This window comes from Centruroides sculpturatus, unplaced genomic scaffold (assembly GCF_000671375.1).
Source record: "Centruroides sculpturatus isolate CEXI.00-Female unplaced genomic scaffold, Cexi_2.0 scaffold178, whole genome shotgun sequence".
In the NCBI taxonomy this organism is placed as follows: domain Eukaryota; kingdom Metazoa; phylum Arthropoda; class Arachnida; order Scorpiones; family Buthidae; genus Centruroides; species Centruroides sculpturatus.
Genome location: NW_019384433.1, coordinates 25,538 through 48,215, shown reverse-complemented (window position 1 = coordinate 48,215; position 22,678 = coordinate 25,538). Strand labels below are relative to the sequence as shown.

Genomic DNA, 22,678 nt, shown 5'->3' with positions numbered 1-22,678 from the left:
ACTACACGCTGCTAAAATGTGCTAGGTGCAAATGGGGAATAAATCATAAAGCTTATAAAACTCTATATAATTGTGGGGGCCGAGGGGGGAGAAATAAAAAAAATCTCGACGAACGATAATATGTGATATGTATCGTCATCGTCTCCCTTGCCGTTTGGATTGCCGAGCGGTAACAATCAACGACATGTGGAAGCAGTTGAGTCAGAGATAGATGCTTCGTTTACAAACAACACAACCGTTTATTAAACACGAAAGAAGCTTACAAGATTACTGCGATCTTGGAAGTTCTGCGTCGGCTGCGGCCTGTGGGTCTTTTTCTCCTTTCCAAGATAGTCCCATTTTGAAGGCGTGTCCCTTGTTCGTGAATGAACCATTCCATCACGTCTCGACGACTCCGGGACGATGCGGTCGACTTCCGTTGAGGGAAAGATGTCGATCCGAGGTCGGGAGATGGAGACGAAGATGGGTGCGAGACACAAACAACAACAGATCCGTCACTTGGGAGAAGAAGCCGTTGCGTCCTCGAATTTCCGGGGTTTTATCTGTTTTCTCTCAGATTCGCCTTTTCGATTGGTCTCTCCTCGTCACCTGAAGACAATTCGAAACCTTTCGGGGGGCGCGGGAGAGGTCAAAATCGAAGTTTAATTCGATCTCCAACCGGAAATGGTCGACGGACTTACATTCTTCTATTGTCTAGAAGTTAGCGTCGCGTTTTCATAAAATAAAAATCTATTTCTAACTACGATATTATTTTCTCTAAAACAATTATTTTAACGCGAATTTTAGTGAGGGTTCGGACCTGTCCAGAGCCTCACATAATGGGGCAATACAATCAATGCTACCTTACGCGGCCTCTAGTTGGGGTCTTGTAACTAGTAAAAATTCAGTAGCAAGTAAATTACTCTATCTTCAAAGACAGTTTGCCATCAGAATTTCCAAGTACTGCAGAACTGTTTCTATTGAATACTAATGCCTCTCTGATACCAGCAGATCTCCTTCCTTTGCCACTATGTATTGTAGAAAAGGTTCTAACTACCACATCAGTACTACGAACATCAAGGCTCAACAACAGTCTCTACTCATATGCTACCACTCGCAATTACCCTATCTCTGATCATCGCCCCGTAAACAACGTTATCCCAGGGTACATTCGGTGTCATCTGCTTCCCGCATGGATAACCATGCAGACATTAATATCTACACAGACGAGTCCAAAAGCCCCCTTCGTGTCGGCTCAAATATCTGTATCTTCCTCCAAACTGACATATTTTGCCCAAAATATGTTAGAAGGTACAGATACCCCCCACATACTTCCATCTATCAAGCTGAAGAAGATGCCGTCTACCATGCTGTTCAGTGAGCCGCTTCACTACCAAACAAAACTCTGTCTATCAACATTTACAGTGATTCTCAGTCTGTCCTAAAAGCTCTATTAAATCCCAATTGCAATAGCAATAAAATCCGTATTAAAAATCTTTTAAATAAGATAACTTTTATATTTGTTCCTGCCCATACTGGCATACTAGGAAATGAAAAAGCCGACTTTGGGGTTAAGTCGGCTGCAAAGGACATTGACTCGGACTACACTCTCATCCCTCTCTCACGTAGCAGCCTTAAAAATTATATTCGTGACAACGCTATGAAAAAAGTGGGATCAACAATGGTCGAGCAGTAAAACTGTTAGAATAACAATACTTTATTTTCCTAGTGTCGAATGCAGGTTCTCATCACCACTTAGAGATTTAACGTTTGCTACCGCTCAACTACTGACCGAGCATGATAATTTTAGAAGTTACCCGGCGAGGTATAACCGGGCAGAAACTGCCTCTTGCTTTGCTCTATAGAAAACGTAGACACCGTCGACCGTACGATCTTTCATTATCCAATTTACGATCAAGATAGATTTATTCTGAAATTAGAAATTTTACGCCTGGTTTCGGGTGGCCACCTCCACTCGATAAGCTTGTTCAGAAGTCGCTGTTTGATGCTTTACAAATACAGTCGACCCCCTATAACACTGTTGATAATTCCGTTTTATGTGAATTCCATGTTGTACGAAGTAGGCCTACTTATAGCAACTGGATTGAAAAGGCAAAGGCACGAAGACCTCCCGGGAGATCTTTTATTCAAAATTAGCAACAGATGTACCGGCGTTTTATTTCTCTGTTATGTATCCACGTAGTGAAAGAAATTAGAGAATGAAGGAAATAAACAGTCTATTGCGTTTTATAGTAAATATAGCAATTTTTTAAATAACAATAATTTAAATTTAATGACGAAATATAACGAACGAATTTAATTTACTAACGAAAATAACGGAAACGTTCGAAAATAGTCGAAGAGTTTTAGATTTTATGAAAATATTTTAAAACTAATTTCTGTATTCGTGTTATATAATAACAATAGTAACATTATTTCTAGGATAATTAAAACTGCAAATAGGAAAGTTCAATATGACGAAGTATTCCAGGTATTTGAAATTTCAGTACATTTTAGTAATTTCGTAAACAATACCCAAGGATTTTTTATTTAACAATCGTATTGTAAATTTAGTTTTCAATAAGTGTCTGCTCTCTCGTAATTTCCTTGACCAGTCTAATGCAAAGGAAGATTTGCACACGATAGGGTACCGAGGCAAGAAGTATGGAGATGTTTGAGGGAAAAGAATGTTCGGAAAAATATGGTCGAGGAAATGTACGAGGGAACGGAGACTCGAGTTAAGAATAGTGTGGGCACTACGGAAGGGTTCTTCGTTAATGTCGAAGGGCTCTTCGTAATGACGAACTGGAGGAAGCCGTGTTACGCGACGAGAAAGTTAGCCGTAATCTGATAGGAAAATTGTATAAATCAGTTGTTAGATCCGCAACGTTATACGGAGCGGAGACACGGACAATAACAAGAACCCGAGAAAGAAAGACGGAAGTGACGGAGACGAAAATGTCGAGAGGGTCGCGTGGAGTGTCGAGGAAGGATAGAATAAGGAATGATTTTATTACAGATTCTGTTAAGGCAAAAAGATGCAAGAATGTAGGTTGAGATGGTTTGACCACGTAGAGCGAAGAAGCGGCAATTATGTTGGAAAGAAGATCGAAAAACTGGTAATAAAATGAAAGAGGAAAAGAGGAAGACCAAAGATAAGATGGAAGAAGACTGGAACCAGAGGAGACTTAAGAGAGAAGAAACCCTCGATAGGGAGAAATAGAAGAAACGTATTAGTTTTCAAATGATAAATAAAAATATTAAACACTATCGACGGGCTAATCCGATTAATTACTGTAGCGAAGCGCTTCTAGTTAATTAATTCTTACAAGTGTTGGTGTGATTTTATAAATAAGAAAATCTTTAACGAGCCGCATTAATTACAGAATGACGAAAGAGAATTTACGTCAACTTTGTAAAGATATGCATTTTCACGACGAACCATCTTTGAACGATACTTTGTATTTGCATTACAAAGGTAAAAGAAATCTTATTTTTTTATATTAAAAACGATAAGTTAATTTGAATTAAGTTTTATTATAGGTTTTACGAAGATCGAGAATTTAGAGGAGTATACGGGATTAAAGAATTTATGGTTGCATTCAAATAAAATAACTCGTATCGAAAATTTAGAAAATCAAAAACAACTTAAAACTTTGTTTTTACAAGAAAATATAATTGGAAGAATCGAAAATTTACATCAATTGAAACACTTAGAATATATTAATTTAAGTTATAATTTTATTAGAAAAATAGAAAATCTCAGTAAATTTCTCTTTTATAATATTTGATACCAGCGATTTATCTTTTGGTGTTTATAATATAAATATTCTTTGAATATTTTAGGTTGTTTACCGAATCTGAAGAGGCTCGATATTAGTCAAAATCTGTTATCTACTGCCCAAGATATTCGACATCTTTCCGAGTGTCAAAATTTGACCATTGTCGATCTCTCTCGTAACAGATTGGATGGAATTGAATTGGTAGACGTTTTGGCAAACACGAATAATATCGTAAGACCGCGTTACGATGTTTTTTTAATCATTTATGTACTCTTTCTGTATATTTACAATTGATGTTTAATTGTGAATGATTAAGTATAGCCTTACTATAATCGTGATATAATTATTAGACAAACTTCACAATTATATGATATAATTTATGTACACTATAGATAGAATTAAACATGCTGGGTAATACGATTACGAGAAGTTTAGCAAATTATAGAATGGTACTAATATCCACGATTGTAAGTATTAGCGAGATTGCGGCCGAATTTTCGTCTCTCAAACGTGAACGTCGAACGTCGAATGTGAACGTCAAACGTGAACGTCAAACGTCAAACGTGAACGTCAAACGTCGAACGTGAACGTCAAACGTCGAACGTGAACGTCAAACGTAAACGTCGAACGTGAACGTCAAACGTCGAACGTGAACGTCAAACGTAAACGTCGAACGTCAACGTCAACGCCGTTTGTGAACGTGAACGGCGAGCGGCGCTTGATAGCGGCGCTCGACGTTCACGTTTGACGTTCGACGTTCACGTTCGAGAGACGAAAACTTCGGCCGCTACCTCTCTATTACAATAGCCTGTATGTAAGCTATTGTGTGCGTACTATTTTATATATAAACTTGTATTTCAGAAAAGTCTACGGGAGCTCGACTATACACTGGTTACCGATAAAGAAAGAGCGTGTGCCGCTGCTTGGTAATATAAAATTGTACTTTTTCTAATTGATTTAGTAATGAAGAAATGAACTTTAAAACAGGGCGAGAGGTGGAATAGATGCAGAGAAAAAGGAAAGAATTAGATGGGACGAAATGGAAAGAAAACATTTCGAAGAAAGCATTAATAGTTAGCTGTTTAATATAAAATTTACTTATCAGTTATTTTAATATTTAAAATTGCGTAAATTAAATAGCCAGCACGAAAAGATCATCTAAACACTTAAAATATATTACTCTTTACAGTAATCAATGGATACAAACGGGAGAAGAATGGTAAAGACCACGAAAGAGATAGTAACATAGAATATACGGAAATAGAATCCCAAGAGTTAGAAAGTGCAGATGATAAAAATATAATTACTTATCACCAATTAGGAAGGATACATTACGAAAGAAGTAAATACTTTTCCGGACAGCAAACTCCGAGATTGGTCAAAAGGACCGGCAGATTAGGAAACAATTATAATCTTTGGGAATTGGGAAGACGTAACGAATTTAATATGAATAATTGGCGTAAAATAGTAAAGAAGACACCGGAAATCGATAAAAAATATGAAAAGTAAGTTACGCGTTTTATATTGTATTTAATTTAAAACAAAACTTAAGTGTATTCGTTGTTTATAGTTACATTTCGTCATCGATCGAATCAATTTTAAAAGAAGAACCTTTGACGCTATATGAAAAATTACTTTTTTGGTACGAAAGAATGGACACCGAAGAAGTTATAAAATAGGTTTTAAAATCAAATTCACTTAATTACTTTTAAGTTGATTTATTTGCATTAATTTTATATGTAAATCGAATTTTTGTTTTAGAATTTTGACTTATTCCGATCTGCATAAAATTCAGTGGTGTACTTTAAGAAGGTTCCGAATGGCTTTTATTTTATGCATAAGATACGTTTTTTATACTTAGGAAATATTTCAAAAAATGACAATTTTACTTGTATTTTATACGATGACTAAATAAACGGATTTAAAAAACTGTTAATAACATTCGATACGTATTAAAGCAAGTTTTGCGTGCGTGAGGATTATTTGTTTATGGACATAAATTATTACGTAAAACGATTAACCCCTTTGTAACGAAATAAGGTACAAGTCGACCCCCCTATAACACTGTTGATTTTTCTGTTTTATATGAATTCCGTGTTGTACGAGTCACTTAGATTTTACGAATACGTAAGCCGTTCACAGCTCGGCACACGTATTTGTAAAATCTAAGTGACTCGTACAACATGGAATTCATATAAAACGGAATTATCAACAGTGTTATAGGGGGATCGACTTGTATGTACAAGAATGGAAATATTTTTTGACTTTGTTACGACAAAATTTAAAGAAAGTAGACGAAGAAAATCAACGTCTCTTTAAGCTTAACGATTTCTCCCAATTACTCCGAATATCGTAAATTCTTAATAAAATAATGGGCAATCTTCGATGTCTTTTCGTTTATTTCACATTTTATTGTAATAAGAAAAAAATATTTAAATGACATAAAGCTAAAGCTATTTTAATAACTATTGTAGTTATTTAACCCACGGTTTCTTTCTCAACCATTTAGTGACCATTTTGGTATTTCGTTCTATTTCTTTTGTATTATTATATTTTTCGAAAATTTCTTCGGTGGCTTCTTTGTTTTTCTCGTGTAAACTCGGAAGATATTTACCGAATACTTTTATTATCTAAAAGTAAGTAAAAAAAAACTTTAAAAAGTTTACTTTTTATGCTGTTATATAAGTCGACCTCCCTTATAACACTATTGATAATTCCGTTTTATAAGAATTTCGTGTTGTACGAGTCACTTAGATTTTACAGATACGTGTGCCGGGTTGTGAGCGGCACACGTATTTGTAAAATCTAAGTGACTCGTACAACACGGAATTCATATAAAACGGAATTGTTCGACTGTATTTGTATGTTTATTCTTCATTTTGGAAAGGTCTTATATGTTTTGGAGCATTGTATTAAAAAATATTAAACTCACCTTTTTATACTTTTTATAATTCGGGGTTACTCTTTTCACGGTATTTATTAGGAATTGGATAAACTTTGGTCTAAATATATTTGAAAATAATAAGCGTCATTTTTAGCCGCAAATATAACGAGTCTAGCTAATATATGAAGTAGAACGAGAATTAAAACGTAGTTTAATAGATTTATTTATTGTTAGCCATTGTTTTACTAAAATAAAAGTTTTATATTTTAATATTGTACCGTAATGGGGATTATATAAAGATCAATACGGATACATATTAATTTCCTACGCTATATACAAGTAGACCCCCCTATAACACGGTAGATAATTCCGTGTTATACGAATTTCATGTTGTACGAATCACTTAGATTTTACAAATAAGTGAACCGTTCACAGCCCGGCACACGTATTTGTAAAATCTAAGTGACTTGTACAACATGGAATTCATATAACACGGAATTATCTACAGTGTTATGGGGGGTCTACTGTACAGTATTAAGATCTTGTAGCGTAGGAAAAGAAACTTTTTTCCTAATTTTACTTCATAAATTTACTTTTAAAATTAAAAACTAACTTTTTTACAAAAAGTGCAAAATGTTTATCTACGAAATCGAAGCATTTTTCCCATAGAAACAAATTGTGAATACAACTTCCGAGTCTATCGCTAAACTTCGTTTGAGTGGCTCCTACAAATAATTTCTCTAATTCCCTTAAAGAAAAGTTAATAATTATTAATTGTTACGAAAAGAAGTTATTATTTAAATATTTAATATAATAATAAATAGAAATATTTAGAGAAACTCACTCCCGAACAATGATGGGATTAGTGCTGCATTCGATAAGTAATAAGGGATGTTCTTTCGCGTATTTACTCCAATAAATATCTAAAAAATCTTTTTTACCGTATCGAATAGCGGCGCATATACAAATAGATTTAAAATTCTTGTCCGTAGTCCTATTTTAGAGTAAATTCGAGAAAACATAAATAAAACAACATTGAAACAACACAGTTATTATTAATTCTAAACACGTAAGTTATTGTCAGTTATTCCGTTTTATATGAATTCCGTGTTGTACGAGTCACTTAGATTTTACAAATACGTGAGCCGTTCACAGTCCGGCACACGTATTTGTAAAATCTAAGTGACTCGTACAATACGGAATTCATATAAAACGGAAAAATCAACAGTGTTATAGGGGGGGTCGACTACAGTTTTGTTGTATTTTCAATGACACGTTACTCTTTCACTACATTCTATGTACCATCGAGGTGATAACATGTGGGATGCCATAAGAAAAAATAAGTATTTAAAGTACTTTCTATAGGTCTACTGTTCCATTGTTGAAATATTGCAATATTTTAAATTGATTTTTCCTATTTTCAGAATTGTAATCGGCAGTCGAGACTGAAAATATGCAACTTCCCAACTAATGCAACACGCTTTAATCTAAGTTGTTTCGAAACAATGGCCGAGTTATGCTAAAGCGTGCCCATTTTTTTTTCAATAGTTCTCGCGTGTAGTCGGAATTACTTTGCATTAAACCTAGTAATGAAATTATTTATTATTGGAATATTTTTAAACTTACGTTTCTAAACGACTCGTAGAGTTTCTAACCGTTAACGTGTGAACACAATACTGTACACAATTACGCTCTCCTATCCGGCATAAAATTTCGAGAATTTCCATGCGTATTTTGCTATAAGAAATATAAGAAGAAGAAATTACGGTCCTATTTCCTTATTTTTTTCGAATACTAAACTTGTTTTTTTTTAAATACAACGGGCTTACTTGAAAATAAACAGTTCGTTTTTATGATCAAAATGCCATCCGAGTTTATAGTACGCGTGTCTATATAGATACCATAGAAATTCCTAAAATAAAAACGAATTTAATAAATATATAACAGAACATATTTATGAATATACAGTAGAGCGTCGTTTATCCGAAAGTCGGTTATCCGAAAAATAAGTTATCTGAACAACCCCAGTCCCCAATTGATTCGGATAAACGACGCTCTACTGTATTTAAATATCTTACCTTCCAATAATCTTCCATTGTGATTCCTTCCATCAATTCTGATATGAATATAATATTTATGTGATCCGGAGCGTTATAAAAAATTGGATAAAACATAAATATAGATTGGCGAGGGATAAATAAATATAGATTCAATGGATTCTCTAAAGTTTTAATCCCCCATCTACAAATATTTAATAACGATCGTCATTATCGAGTTTATATAAACGAATTTCAGACATTTTAAAAGAATTTACCTTTCAAGATTAATCATATCGTTTAGCAATTTCAGTTTTTGATTAGGATTTAGTAACTGTAAATAACGTCGGCGTATTTAATTTCTATACAATCGACCCCCCTATAACACTAGATAATTCCGTTTTATATGAATTCCATGTTGTACGAGTCACTTACATTTTACAAATATGTGTGCCGGGCTGTGGACGGCTCACGTATTTGTAAAATCTAAGTGACTCGTACAACATGGAATTCATATAAAACGGAATTATCAACAGTGTTATAGGGGGTCGACTTGTATATGTAATATACTGAGAGTTTTCCAAAAGTCGTGGCTTTCTTAAAGGCTGAATTCGTAAGCGACGAGTTGTGATGTGTAATCAATTGATCATCCGGCTCGTCACCTCCGACACTAGCAATTACGCGACAACGTGTTAACAATAGACGACTTTAGGAAAATTCTCCACATCTTTATTCTTTAATAACTAATTAAAGATTAAATTACCTGCAGGTTAACAGAGTATAAACATAATAAAATAACTAACACAATACGTGAAAAACTTATATACAAACGCCTAATTAACGTATTACAAACACACGAAACGACAGATTTATAGTTAAAACAATCAATGGTAACAATTAGACATTACATTTATTAACAGCAAAATAAAATCACGTCCATCCAAATACACACAATACACAAAACGTCTATACTAAAAAAAAAACATCAATAAAAATACAAAACAATTTATTTATCTTACAATTACAATAGGAAGTGTCGTTATACGATCGATTTCCTTCCCCGATTCAATAAAAAACAGACACCCTTAGAAACAATAATACAACAAACAAATACAATAAAGGTTACTTATTAGCGAGGTTGCGGCCGAAGTTTTCGTCTCTGAACGTGAACGTCGAACGTCGAGCGCCGCGCTCGACGTTCGACGTTCACGTTCAGAAACGAAAACTTCGGCCGCAACCTCTCAATTGCATTTATAGTCCTCTTTATAGGAGTTACATAATATACAGTGCAGAGATATTAGACAGTAATAATAACACTACAATTTATATTCGTCTACTTACCGACTTTTTTTTACGAATTTCATTTGCTAATAGATTCCAGTTACGATTATCGTAATTGACGATATAACTTCCCAAAGACTTTTCGTGAAAATAAATCCATTGGTTCTCGTCGGGCATGTCGCGTAACGTCACTAAAAAGTGATGTAATTAAATCGTTTAAAATAATAAATAAACGAATAAATTTCGGATTAATTGCCTACTCGTTTTCCTCGACAACAAAACTATTTTCGAATCGTTTAAATCGCCTTTTTCTCTTATAATAGATAGAGGAACGTTCCATATTCCGCTGAAAAAAACAGCAATACTTATTCATTTCTACGGGTTATCGTACGAATATTTAATTAATTACACCATCGAAAATACGTACTCTCTGTAATTGTCACTTTGATTTGACAAACAAGGCTCTTGCGTGATAGTTACCGTATTAGATTCGTAATCTCTTACAACGTTAATTATCGGCACACCGGGCAAGTTTATCCAAGATTTTAAGTAATATTCTATAGATCCATTATATTTCTACGGTTTAAAACGTTTAATAAATAAATAAATAGTTTTGAATAAAATAAAATAATCAAAATAATATATACACTCGACCCCCTATAACACTGTTGATAATTCCGTTTTATATGAATTCCATGTTGTACGAGTCGCTTAGAATTTACAAATACGTGTTCCAGGCTGTGAACGGCTCACGTATTTGTAAAATCTAAGTGACTCGTACAATATGGAATTCATATAAAACGGAATTATCAACAGTGTTATAGAGGGGTTCGACTGTGTACTGTACTTTAAAATATTTCCAAAATTCTTCGATATTTGTATTATTTAATGCTTTATCTTGTACGTATTTCTGAAAAATTCAATTTTAAAAATAAATTGAAAATTGATTTGAATTTCTATTCTAAATAAAGAAAATTAAAGATAAAATCAATATATACTCGAACTCCGTTCTTAAAATTTTCATCCCCTATTATGTGTCTCAAGACATCGAAAACACTTCGGCTCTAAAGAAAATATCATTTAGCCTACTTTTATAAATAAAATATTTATTTATTTAAATACAACATTAATTACCAAAGGAAGAGGAACCTTCGAAAGGATTTCCAAAGAAGCATTTTTACATCTGGCATTGACCAGGGAGAGAGAATCCAATTCGTTATCGCACCCCATAGAATTTTCAATGGCGGTATCTAAACTTATTTTATCGATCTGAAAAAAATGAATTAAATTGTTTGACGTATATTTTATGATGCATCGAAAGTAAAACTACGTCATAAAAGTAGAGGAACGTCGTAAGTTTTATTAAAAGTAATAAAAGAATGTACCTCTTCGTAGAGGAAGGATTTCGAAGACAATATATATGACGCGATGTACTTCGAAAGACCTTCGGTTATCCAAAAGTTTGACCACCAATCGACGGTGACACTGTGTCCCAGCCACTGAAATTATCCTCCGATAGATGAGTATTATCCTTATTACTGTCGTGGATTATAAATTATACAGGTAGACCCCCCTATAACACTGCAGATAATTCCGTGTGACATGAATTCCGTGTTGTACGAGTCACTTAGATTTTACATATACGTGAGCCGTTCACAGCCCGGCACACGTATTTGTAAAATCTAAGTGACTCGTAAAAACACGGAATTCATATAACACGAAATTATCTACAGTGTTATAGGAGGGGTCTACTGTATAATAAATCATACCTGACTTATTAAATTATAAACAAATATTTCGAGAAACTCGATGGTATCGTCGAGACTCTCCGATAAAGTGATGACGTTCGATTTTCTAACCACAATAACTCCCGCACCGATTAAATAATCCTCCGACTTTAAATCCATTATTATTATATCTAAAAGAAAAGAATATTCGACTTTAGCCAAATATTTTCTTTCATATAAAAAGTATTCTTTCCTTTCAACGACCCCCCTATAGCACTGTTGATAATCCCGTTTTATATGAATTTCATGTTGTACGAGTCACTTAGATTTTACTAATACGTGTGCCGGGCTGTGAACGGCTCACATTTTTGTAAAATCTAAGTGACTCGTACAACATGGAATTCATATAAAACGGGATTATCAACAGTGTTATAGGGGGGTCGACTTGTATAACCTAATTTAGGAAAGGGAAATGCTCCAAAGAATCTTTTAGTCCAATTAAAAGCTAATTCGATCTTATACGAAGATTTATTGGCCACGTCTTCGGAAGATTCGTCGTACCAAAGTACAGTCTGAAAATAGTAAAATTATTATTTAAATTAGCTGCATTTTGTTCGGACAGAGAGAAGACATTATTCAAAACGGAGGATGGTATCCGAGAGGAGGACGTTGCACTCAATTGGATACCATAAATCAATCGTATCCATTATCAAAAACGATTTTAACTTTAATCGAATGGAAAATTTAATTAGATAAAAAGTATCGTACATCGCCATTAACTAAGCTAATTAACTTCCCAATCACCAACATTACAGAATGAGTGGCGATGGGTGGAGTTCTTTCGAAAACGTCTTCGTCGAAGTTATCTCTGAAAGTCAAAAGAGACGAAGAATTAATATAAAAAAGAGTAGATATTCGACGTTCTATATAATAAATATTACATAAAACTATAGAATACCTGGAAACCGTTTGAATTATCGGCATATTGGATAAGGAAGTAAAGTTTTTTGGTCTTAATATAAGAATATCGAAAGTTGTTTTGAAAGACGGTTCGTCAAAACAGGGAAAAGCCGTTCTGGCTAATCCCGCTTTAAAATTAGTAAGTAAAATACTGAAAAAGAAGAGGTTTTTAAAGTTATCAAAGAGGTTATCAAAGTCTACTCCCCTATAACACTGTTGATAATTCCGTTTTATATGAATTCCATGTTGTACGAGTCACTTAGATTTTACAAATACGTGAGCCTCTCGCAGCCTGGCACGCGTATTTGTAAAATCTGAGGGACTCGTACAACATGAAATTCATATAAAACAGAATTATCAACAGTGTTATAGGGGGGTCGACTTGTATTTGCCGAAAATATTGGTAAATTTCGAGAAATTTTTCGTAGAAACTCACTGCTTGGTTTTATCGAGATCGAAGATTCCCGTCTCCGTAAAGTTCCTAACGTAATTTCTGAACGAAATGCTTAAGTTATAATATCGATTTTCTTTTAATAATTCATCGAATATTATAGTCAAAAAGACGTTATCGGTAAAAGATTCTTTGGGCCGATGTTCTTTTCCTTCCTGATCGATTAATGCGATATACTTCCATCCGATAAAAAGATTTGTCTGATGAAGCGTTACGGCGTGGGTGCTTTGGTTACAATACAGCACTATGTTAATAGTTCCCGAGTATCGATTGATTACTCTCAAGGTTTTCATGGATATTAGTAAATCGTAATGTTTCGGAATAAAACTCTTAGGTAAACGGCGCAGTTCTACGCAAGTTTCCGTATCTTTGACGTAAAACGGTACAAGAATAATTGCCAGAACGATCAGCACTAACGAAATTCCTATTAGGACTTTGTAATTTAACAGGCGAATGGCAAACTTTTTACTTTCGCTCTTCGAAGGTTGTTGGATTATTTCTTCTTCCTGCCCGAATTTTTCTTTATCTTTCCTCCTCTTGCGCCTTCTTTGATCTTTCTCCTGGGAGGCGCTAGAACTTTTATGTCTTCTTTTATGACCTCTTCTTGTATGTTCCGACTCTCGCTTCCTCTTTTTTCTTTTAGGTCCTTCGTCGACGTTTGTATCGTCGTAAATATCCGTTTTTCTAGGAGACCTCTCCGAATAATCTCTTCTCGATTTCTTTCTTTTCGCCTCTCTTCTATTACGTTTATTTTCTTTCTCCGAATAATCTCTTCTTCTTGCTCCTCTCCTATCAGATTTACTTTTTTTTACTCTTTCAAATTCTTCTTTTTTCCCATAATCTTTCTCGAAACTTTCTTCCGTACTTTTCTCTTCGACTTTCTCTTTTACAGACTCGTCTTCCGTTTCTCCTTCGGGTTTGTCTTCCTCCATCGTTAATTATTAAATATATAATCTAAATAATTAAAGGAAAATTGTTGTTTTTTTTATAAATTTGTTATATTTTACTCTTTTTTAGACAAGAAAATGCTTAAATAAGCCAAGGAACTCCTTACAATATTGCTAAAAAACTTCAACAAACCTTTTCCTTTATAATCTTTTGTTACAGTTTTTAACAATTAGACAAGTTTAATTTTATTCGAAAACAATTAAAATAATTATTTCGTAGTTAAAAACATATTTCTGTAGAAACTTTCATTCGATTCGTCACAAAAAAAAGGAAGTAACATGGAAATTCTGAAAGGATCCATTACATAAATATCGATATTATTATCATAAAAGGACACACGTATATATATATTATTATTATTATTCATACAATAGCGTACATTATAAAGAACACATTACATAAAGTAGTAGATGCAGCTGTTTAAAAGTATAAATGAGAAAATAATTTCTTTTTAAAGAAATATTTTAATGATAAAAGAAATTAATTTTTCGTTGTGTTGTTATAATTTTTTTTAATAACGTTATCCTATATAAATCCGAACGTAACGAGCACTCGACAGTAAAAAAAATGAACTTATTTCTGTTACTCGTAACGCTCTTCCTCGTCTTCTTTCCAGTAAACACTCAGATTAATTTCGGAGAAGCGTTATGCGGTAGGTATTTCTCATATTTTTAAAGCCAGATAGATAACACCAACGTACAGTAGACCCCCCTATAACACTGTAGATAATTCCGTGTTGTACGAGTCACTTAGATTTAACAAATACGTGTGCCGGGCTGTAAACGGCTCACGTATTTGCAAAATCTAAGTGACTCGTATAACACGGAATTATCTACAGTGTTATAGGGGGATCTAATGTATTTAACCACGTTTCTTCGTAGACGATAAACAGGGCGACGAAGCGAAACAACAGAAATGGGAATGTATGCAAAACAAGATGCCTCCAGAGGTATATTTTAAGAAAATAAGTTTAAAAGAACGATAACTTAAATAAATTAGGTGTTTTTTTTTTTAGATATCGGGACCGGTAAGTGCGTGTCAGCAACAATTAGCCGGCGGTCAAGCCGTAACCGATTATATAAACACCTTATGCCAGAATAAAGATAAAATAAAAGAGGTAACGATACTCTATTGATATTAAGTATATTTTATTATTATTAACGTTATTCTTTCTCCCGTTTTTTAAGCTGCTTTCTTGTATTGTGGAGCAATTGGTACGTAATATCACTCCGAATGTAGATACGATTATACAGTAGACCCCCCATAACACTGTAGATAATTCCGTGTTATATGAATTCAGTGTTGTACGAGTCACTTAGATTTTACAAATACGTGAGCCGTTCACAGCCCGGCACACGTGTTTGTAAAATCTAAGTGACTCGTACAACATGGAATTCATATAACACGAATTATCTACAGTGTTATAGGAGGGGATCTACTGTACTTCGTATTTTTAATTAATTTTCAATTTTAGGTCAACGGTAATCCTATAACAAAAGAAGCTTTAAAGAGTTCGGCCGATAGTATTAAGGTAAAAGAAAGTTATATTATTAATTGAACTTTATTATAAATCCTTTATAAAAAAATTCTTTTTCTTTCTTCAGGAATGTTTATCTTCCGAGTAAATTATTTAAGATTCTACAATTAATAAAATGGTACATAATTTTATCTTATTATTATATTTTATAATCAATACATTATTACAATTTAATGTTATTTCTAGTAAAATACACCAGAAATGGTCCCGTTTTTTAAAGAATTATTTTAAATAAAACAAGATTTGTGTGTGTTTTTTTCATTCACTTAATACAATTCTTTGTTTTTTTCAGATATTTTCTGCTCGGTAGAGGAATGCAAATTAAAAAAAGTAATTAATAAAATTAAAAGAAAAAATACATAAAGTAATTTCTGTATTATTTAAGGCCTACGCGTCACTGGGTCCTGGTAATTTGTTTTTCGAGAAATATAATAAAATACGGGTCAGAGATTCTATAGGTTATTGTGTGAAGATAATTTGTCATCACCTCGTAACGTTTACAATCCGAAAAACATTAAAATAACGAAGTAGGTTAAATAGAAATGCACAGTATTTCTGTGTAACATAAAAACTACGGTTTTTCACTTTAAAATTTGCACTTTATGCCATTCCAATAGCGTTAAAAGTGTCGGAAAGAGCGTATTCACAATAGAAATTCCACTTTTAGCTTAGAATTTAATCAATCGGAAACGTAAAAATCTCGAGTTATATAAACTAAAACGGATGTTGTAAATACTTTTTAAGGTTGGTCTAACAGAGGTGATATTTGAAGGTCATAAATTTTGTATAAAAAAAAAAAAAGCTACGTTCGAAATCTATCGAAACATCACCTTCGACTGTACAAAGTAAGTCGTTACGTTCGATATTTAATTTTCTGTAGTATTTTAATAGTTTAAAGACGATCTTTTTTACAAATTTAATCGCATACTTTACAATATTTTTCATAATTTAGTTGACATTTTCTCTGTAATATCGAATAATTTTCCATTTAAATGTGTTTACTTGTATGTGAAAACGAGCAAATTCTGGCCACTAAAACATATAAATGACAACTTATTTATTTATAAATTACGTTAAAAGTGATTTCGATTATACGTTTTTCTCGTCTTATTTCGGTGGTGGCCGGATGCATTTTCACATAATTTGTAGCATTTAATGGACGAAATGTTTATACATTAAATTCCAAGGCACTTAAAGCATTATTCCAAATAATGTCCAGCTTCATTTACACGCGTAAGCGTACAAATACGTACAGTAGACCCCCTATAACACTGTAGATAATTCCGTGTTATATGAATTCGATATTGTACGAGTCGCTTAGATTTTACAAATACTGTACGTGAACCGGGCTGTGAACGGCTCACGTATTTGTAAAATCTAAATGACTCGTACAACATCGAATTCATATAACACGGAATTATCTACAGTGTTATAGGGGGGGTCTACTGTAATTCTCTATTCGTCCACTTTTATAAATGTTTACACACACATTTAAACGTACTCGGAGACCCAAATGTATTATTTACAATGGCACGATGACAATTGAAATAGACCTATACAGATTGGCAAAAATAGCGTGATAGAAGGACGATAATTATTTGCTTTTTATACAGCCATACACGCGTGAAAAGACGTACTTCCCGCCATATTGTTCCCTATCCGAACGTAATGCGAAGAATCCGGAAAGTCTTCGACTATAAAATGTTATCAATATTTTCAATTATGCAACTTAGAATTGCTAAGTACTGTACTTCATTCCAGCCTAATCTTTTCATAAGTCCATAAACGTGTTACCTTTATGATTATTATTATTATATGGGGTGGCATATAATAATTAAATTGTTAATATTGATTGCGACTGTCGTCTAAAAGATGTAATGAATTAGTAGAAGTGGATTTATTATTTTTGTTTTACATATTTAGTCATTGGAGGTGTTTAAGAATAGGAAATACAACTTACTTTTACAGAAAAATGAATTTGCGAAGAACGTCGTCGACATTTCTGATATGCATAATATTCGTATTGATAGATAACGCAGAATCTTTTGTGAGTACGTCACTTATATTCATTTTTTTGACTTATATTATAATAATGCGTGGATTATCCTGGTAGGGATTTATAAGACTTTGCATAACTTCCGACGACAACACACAATTCCCAGTAAGTTTTAATGAGTTTATTTTCCATGGTACCACCGTTAATAATAATAAATCTTACTTTACAGACTCAATGTGTACTTTGCTCACGTTTCAAACTGCAATCCATAGTAAGTAACTTCATTTGAACTTTAATATTTATACAAATTACCACCTTTTTAAATACTCCAGCAAATAATTTAATATTGTAAAAAACGTTTTCGACGTGAGTTATTTAATTTAATTATTATAAGCCCAAGTGAAAACATCTTGTATCAATCTGTCCACAGGGTGGAAATCGTTTTACGAAGATAAACTGTAATTTTTAATGCGAAACTGTTGAGCTTTTTATATTCTTATATCCCTATCTATTTTGTATTTATTCCCCTAAGCGCACTTATTATTTTTCGTAATTTTAATTTTTGTTCTATTTCTTTAATGTTCTTTTTACTTTTTTGTTTAACTGACGAAGATCGAAAATGTTCTTACAATATTAAATTATTTGCTGGAGTATTTAAAAAGATGGTAATTTGTATAATTCTTTCTGATAAGTTAATATTTATATTAAGGATTAATATTTTCTTCTTTTGCCTCTAGTATCAAGCCTGTACTGGAACTGTAAGTTGATATCTATATCCACATTTGAAATTATAATCTTGGATGGAAAGAAAATAGTAATCTACGTTTAGTAAAAATTCTTCTCTTCGTTTAATTATCATTTTCCTGTTTAATATAATTTTGAACAGTGTTAAATATATACTCTACATCTACATGATGTAAATCTTGTTAATGTTACTATGTTTACGTAATCTTATATTTGGATTTTACAGACGGCTCCGCAGAATATTCCGTATACTCAGGCTTATTGTATTGTTAACAATTGTCTTCGGGTAAGTTTTTACTTTTCGTACACGTATTATTTTTATTATTATTGAGAAATGAATACTTATTTATTTACAGCAAGTCCCTTTGGTTGGAAAACGTAAACGTGAAGCCGGTGCCACAAAGTTATCTGGTGTGCGTGCAGTTTCCTAAATGGAAAATATTAATGCGATTACTTGATCCGCAGCATACCGATGCAAATTAGTTCTATTACATAGTTCCATTGTTATGCCAAAATAGTTAAATCTACTAATCGAGTTCGTGTTTCCTATTAAAATTTGTATTAAATAATATATGTTATTAATACTATAAAAAATTTCACTAGTTATTCAAAAATATAAAATATCACAGTATATTATATTATATATATATACATATGTATTTCATTATCTTCCTACTATTACAAAAATAATGTTAACAAATATGGAATAAAACAAAATAATTTTCTGTACATAACATGAAAATGCTCTATTCAGCTAGTGGTTTTTAACTGTGATGGAAGGCAAGTGGGTGGAGGACTTGGTTGTGGAGATTCTTCTTCTATTGTTATCTCTGTGATTTTTGAGGCCTGAGTTGTCTGAATATCTTCTTTTGCTTTTGTGGATAGGATGTCGTCTCTTTGTCTTTGAAAATAATAAGAAGGTAATGGATGTCTGTAAGATGTAAAATAAAACTATAAATATTGTTTTGAGATTAAAATTTGAGTAACAAAAGTATAGTGTCATTTAAAATAAAATATGTATTTTATACTTTGAGTTTTCTGAGAAATTATTAAATAATACTCCATAAATACTTTATAAAGAAATAAAAAATAAAGATAATTTACTAAGAAATAAAGTATTTATGGAGTAATTAAGAAAGTTATTTCTTAAAGTATTTATGAAGATGGTTTATCTTGTCTAATAAGGTAAACTGTTAGGGATGCTTCAAAAACTCTTGGGGATTTTCATTAATATTTGCTTAAATATTTTTGACTGATATTGTATTTTTGTAGAAAATCAATTATTCTGACAATTAAAATTAAATTGAAACAACAATATACTAAATTACTCTAATAAAAATATATTCTTTTTAATGAGAATTCTTACCTAGCTCCAACTGTATGCAATCTTGTTGCGAAATTGTCAGTATTATGTAATTTTAAATTAGGATTAATCATTCTTTGAGTTCCATAATGACCCTTAAAATTTTAAAATAATTTTTATAAATTTATACATTTAATTCATAAATAAATATTTGTCTATTAGAAAATTATAATGATTTTCATTTTGAATTGCATGCTTTTTTCAGTTAATAATCGGATTTTAATTCTACTTATTTAATCAATATATAACTTTTTACAACCATAAATCATCACAGAATCAAGAGATAAAAGAATTTATAGAAAATAAAATGAACATAATATACAAATAATATCAAAGTTTAGAATGGGGAAAATAATTAGGAAAGAAGTCACATTTTTTAATGATTTACAAAACAAAAATTGAACTTTGTAAAAACATTAGTTTTATTTTCATTATATTAATGAAATAAACATTAAAATATAAAAATTCTTAATATTTTAAATTTAATAATAAATCGATATGGTATAGTCTACTACTCATATAGGCTATATACTCTGTAACACATTTCTAGTATTTATGTAACTAAATATAGAAAAGGTACAGTAAAATATGATATTTCATGTTTTGATGTTTAAATTGGTTTAATTATTGTAAAATTATAATCAAAATTTATATTATTTATAACAATAAATTAGCTTAGACTAAAAACATTTATTTTATATTTGTAAAAAACAACTTAAAATCCAATCTAAATGAATTTATTGATTTAGCTTTTATTTAGTTGTTAGGTTTAAATATATTATTTTTTTAATATTAATTTTAGTTAATAAATCAAAATTACCTGTGAATAGCTTGGAATATTTGTAGATTTAATTAAGTTTGAAGTCAATAAATTAGTATTTACACTAGGTACTGAAATATGCGACCTAACAGAAGTAACTGCTGGTTGATAGATATTCTAAAAAAAATAACAAGATGTTTGATTAAAACTTAATTTAAGAAATAAAAAAACTATGATAGAATAACTTATAAAAAAGATCATTGAACAGATTTACTGCAGACAAAGCATAAAAGTTTTATTTATAAGAAATTAATAATTGACTACAATTGAAAATGTTCAAATTATATGAAGTGTTTCACAGATTCCAATACAAATTGAAAGAAAAAAAATGATTGAATGAAAGGAAATAAAAGTTTTTCTGAAATTTTCTCTAGTTCCTAAATATTAAATTTTTTGTTATTTCATCCAACAAATTAGCAAATAATAACAGATTGTTTGAGTAAATATTTATCAGAATGTATGCTTAGACAAAGATTCTTGTCTAAGCATACATTCTATTTAAAGGATTCTTGCAATTCAATGAATGCAACATTAAGGAATTTAGCATTCTCCATAATATCAACTCTGCTAAAAATGAAAAAATTATTTAATATTTTTGGGAGTGTCTAAATATCTAAACAGTCTATCTATTTTATAAAATCCTTTATTTATTTTCATTGAATGAAATTTATATTTCTCTGATAATTTACACTTGTCTTGATAAATGTGAAAATGTGTTATTTAGACTTTTTAGAATCTTCCTTTCATTAATAGAATTATCTCTGTTTACTTTAAATTATGAAATATCTCTGTTTTTATGAAATTTTTATAACTTTTTAAAATATTGATTAAAAATCTTTTAATAATAAAATATAACAAACTATTATTTCAAAGAAATTAATTTAAATTAATTCTGTAATTTAATGTTATCAGCATATGAACTTTTTGAAACAATTTTGAATTTCAAAATTCTATTAAAGTTAACATTTAAGTGATAGTACATTTTTAAAAAATATAGATAATATAGATATTTCAATAATTAAAACCCGTTAATTAACAAATGATTATAGAAATTATAACAAACATATTTAGGATTTTTCAGTTCTATTAAGTGATGAACTTGATAAACAGATTAAAAAAGTAATGTTTTAAATTCAATATTCATCTCATATTTATTTCATCATATAGTAAGTAATATACTTGAATAGCATCTAAATCTATTCAGATTTAGATGCTATTCAAATAATTCAAAAATAATAAAAATAAACATAAAAAGTTCATTGTTATTTTTAAATTGTTTGTTAATGTAATACTTAAAAAAACAAGTAAAACAATGAAGCCATTCTTGGGAGGAGACCTCAAGCAATACATGCGCAAATCTTGCATTCACACCTGTTTGTAGAAAGTCTTAGCATTTTGTAGTTTCTTTTGACCCAGTTCTTGGTCCTCTGACTACCTACAAGTCTGATTTATTTTATGTGAACATGATTTGGGCATCAATACTCTGTGCCAAATTGCAACTCCCGACATGTACTCCTTCATATCTCTAAGGTGTGCAGCTGTTGACAGCAGTGCGATTTTAGAGATGAGACATACTCGTCAAAAAGCACCAAATGTAGAAATCCCATTTTTGTTTAATATGAAATAAAAATTTAATAAGAAATGCATTTCTTTCCAAAATAAACAAGCATATAATTTCTGTATTCATTTATACTTAATTTTATAATTTAATTTAAATTCAAATGAAAAAGTTAAAAGAATTCAATAGAGTGACTTTTATATTTGAGTCAGAGAATGTGAGGAAGTGTGCTAGAAGAGGCATGAGTGTGTCTGAAGCAAAAGACATGTCTGTACAGGAAGACATGTAGAAATTTGCTGACTGGATGATTTGCAGTCTCCTTTTGCTTGCTCCTCATTCTTTTTGGATTATGAATGCGAACATATTTATATATGTATGTGATTTTATATAATTTTAAAAATTTCTCAAACATTTTTTTCTATAAATAATAAGAATAACAAACAATAATAAACAAAGATTTTTTTCTATAAATAATAAGAAATGTCACAATTTGTAAGCCAATACTTTCTTTGTTTTTTTATGCTATTGATTATGATTTAATAGATGAAAATATAACATATAATAATAAACTGTGATCATAGCAGATAATTTGCTATATATATATATATATAT

The 22,678-nt window shown here is 31.3% G+C and overlaps 5 protein-coding genes across 11 annotated transcripts in view; 3 read left to right on the top strand and 2 right to left on the bottom strand.

Annotated features, from left to right (window-relative positions):
• The first annotated feature begins 2,289 nt into the window (after positions 1-2,289).
• On the top strand, positions 2,290-5,708 carry LOC111619790 (dynein assembly factor 1, axonemal-like). 2 transcript variants are annotated; one of them, XM_023361605.1, is made up of 11 exons: positions 2,290-2,470; positions 3,366-3,457; positions 3,523-3,744; positions 3,826-3,992; positions 4,154-4,228; positions 4,623-4,687; positions 4,749-4,834; positions 4,951-4,980; positions 5,083-5,266; positions 5,332-5,440; positions 5,523-5,708. In XM_023361605.1, exons 1-10 carry the CDS (start codon positions 2,454-2,456, stop codon positions 5,438-5,440), a joined length of 1,047 nt encoding a protein of 348 aa, XP_023217373.1. In that variant the 5' UTR covers positions 2,290-2,453; the 3' UTR covers positions 5,523-5,708. The 2 variants fall into 2 exon arrangements, with proteins under 2 accessions (XP_023217373.1, XP_023217372.1); XM_023361604.1 differs by having other exon boundaries at positions 4,951-5,266.
• Positions 5,709-6,146: 438 nt separating this feature from the next.
• LOC111619789 (endoplasmic reticulum aminopeptidase 2-like) lies at positions 6,147-14,233 on the bottom strand. 2 transcript variants are annotated; one of them, XM_023361603.1, is made up of 21 exons: positions 14,155-14,233; positions 13,086-14,054; positions 12,648-12,800; positions 12,458-12,557; positions 12,144-12,261; positions 11,732-11,880; positions 11,348-11,461; positions 11,097-11,231; positions 10,961-11,026; positions 10,810-10,872; positions 10,390-10,538; positions 10,223-10,308; positions 10,023-10,153; positions 8,960-9,015; positions 8,724-8,886; positions 8,475-8,557; positions 8,272-8,382; positions 7,490-7,639; positions 7,259-7,393; positions 6,694-6,763; positions 6,147-6,391 (listed from the first exon to the last, which is right to left on the bottom strand). In XM_023361603.1, the coding sequence occupies exons 2-21, from the start codon at positions 14,030-14,032 to the stop codon at positions 6,236-6,238; spliced, it is 3,135 nt and encodes a 1,044-aa protein (XP_023217371.1). In that variant the 5' UTR covers positions 14,033-14,054; positions 14,155-14,233; the 3' UTR covers positions 6,147-6,235. The 2 variants fall into 2 exon arrangements, with proteins under 2 accessions (XP_023217371.1, XP_023217370.1); XM_023361602.1 differs by having other exon boundaries at positions 14,181-14,232.
• Positions 14,234-14,289: 56 nt separating this feature from the next.
• On the top strand, positions 14,290-15,673 carry LOC111619812. Its single transcript, XM_023361632.1, has 7 exons — positions 14,290-14,474; positions 14,665-14,700; positions 14,930-14,997; positions 15,064-15,165; positions 15,236-15,262; positions 15,523-15,579; positions 15,653-15,673. Exons 1-7 carry the CDS (start codon positions 14,459-14,461, stop codon positions 15,671-15,673), a joined length of 327 nt encoding a protein of 108 aa, XP_023217400.1. The 5' UTR covers positions 14,290-14,458.
• A 212-nt stretch (positions 15,674-15,885) lies between these two features.
• On the top strand, positions 15,886-18,912 carry LOC111619801. Of its 5 annotated transcripts, XM_023361618.1 has the most exons (7): positions 15,886-16,112; positions 17,554-17,632; positions 17,699-17,746; positions 17,811-17,852; positions 18,319-18,339; positions 18,552-18,611; positions 18,682-18,912. In XM_023361618.1, exons 2-7 carry the CDS (start codon positions 17,558-17,560, stop codon positions 18,754-18,756), a joined length of 321 nt encoding a protein of 106 aa, XP_023217386.1. In that variant the 5' UTR covers positions 15,886-16,112; positions 17,554-17,557; the 3' UTR covers positions 18,757-18,912. The 5 variants fall into 5 exon arrangements, 3 of the variants coding, with proteins under 3 accessions (XP_023217386.1, XP_023217385.1, XP_023217387.1); XM_023361617.1 differs by lacking the exon at positions 15,886-16,112 and having other exon boundaries at positions 17,053-17,632; XM_023361619.1 differs by lacking the exons at positions 15,886-16,112; positions 18,319-18,339 and having other exon boundaries at positions 17,053-17,632.
• A 34-nt stretch (positions 18,913-18,946) lies between these two features.
• The window catches only part of LOC111619800 (spindle assembly abnormal protein 6 homolog), a 28,861-nt gene continuing 25,129 nt past the window's right edge, over positions 18,947-22,678 (bottom strand). Inside the window, exons 13-15 of the mRNA XM_023361616.1 lie at positions 20,509-20,625; positions 19,692-19,783; positions 18,947-19,256 (exon numbers count right to left, since the gene is read on the bottom strand). Coding sequence (XP_023217384.1) covers positions 19,076-19,256; positions 19,692-19,783; positions 20,509-20,625 — 390 coding nt within the window. The 3' untranslated portion in view covers positions 18,947-19,075. The remainder of the gene's footprint in view (positions 19,257-19,691; positions 19,784-20,508; positions 20,626-22,678) is intronic.

What these genes read in the sequence shown, in the direction of transcription:
- LOC111619789 (XM_023361603.1), bottom strand. Translation starts at nt 14,032, where the DNA reads ATGGAGGAAGACAAACCCGAAGGAGAAACGGAAGACGAGTCTGTAAAA. An exon ending in AATCCTTCCTCTACGAAGAG is followed by an intron (nt 11,232 to 11,347) that starts GTACATTCTTTT and finishes CATTTTTTTCAG; the next exon opens with ATCGATAAAATAAGTTTAGA. An exon ending in AAATTCGTAAAAAAAAGTCG is followed by an intron (nt 9,016 to 10,022) that starts GTAAGTAGACGA and finishes CGTTATTTACAG; the next exon opens with TTACTAAATCCTAATCAAAA.
- LOC111619790 (XM_023361604.1), top strand. An exon ending in TTTCGAAGAAAGCATTAATA is followed by an intron (nt 4,835 to 4,950) that starts GTTAGCTGTTTA and finishes TACTCTTTACAG; the next exon opens with TAATCAATGGATACAAACGG. An exon ending in ATCGATAAAAAATATGAAAA is followed by an intron (nt 5,267 to 5,331) that starts GTAAGTTACGCG and finishes CGTTGTTTATAG; the next exon opens with TTACATTTCGTCATCGATCG.
- LOC111619801 (XM_023361618.1), top strand. Translation starts at nt 17,558, where the DNA reads ATGAATTTGCGAAGAACGTCGTCGACATTTCTGATATGCATAATATTC. An exon ending in ATCAAGCCTGTACTGGAACT is followed by an intron (nt 18,340 to 18,551) that starts GTAAGTTGATAT and finishes TGGATTTTACAG; the next exon opens with ACGGCTCCGCAGAATATTCC. An exon ending in TTGTTAACAATTGTCTTCGG is followed by an intron (nt 18,612 to 18,681) that starts GTAAGTTTTTAC and finishes ATTTATTTACAG; the next exon opens with CAAGTCCCTTTGGTTGGAAA.
- LOC111619812 (XM_023361632.1), top strand. An exon ending in TTTCGGAGAAGCGTTATGCG is followed by an intron (nt 14,701 to 14,929) that starts GTAGGTATTTCT and finishes GTTTCTTCGTAG; the next exon opens with ACGATAAACAGGGCGACGAA. An exon ending in ATAAAGATAAAATAAAAGAG is followed by an intron (nt 15,166 to 15,235) that starts GTAACGATACTC and finishes CCGTTTTTTAAG; the next exon opens with CTGCTTTCTTGTATTGTGGA.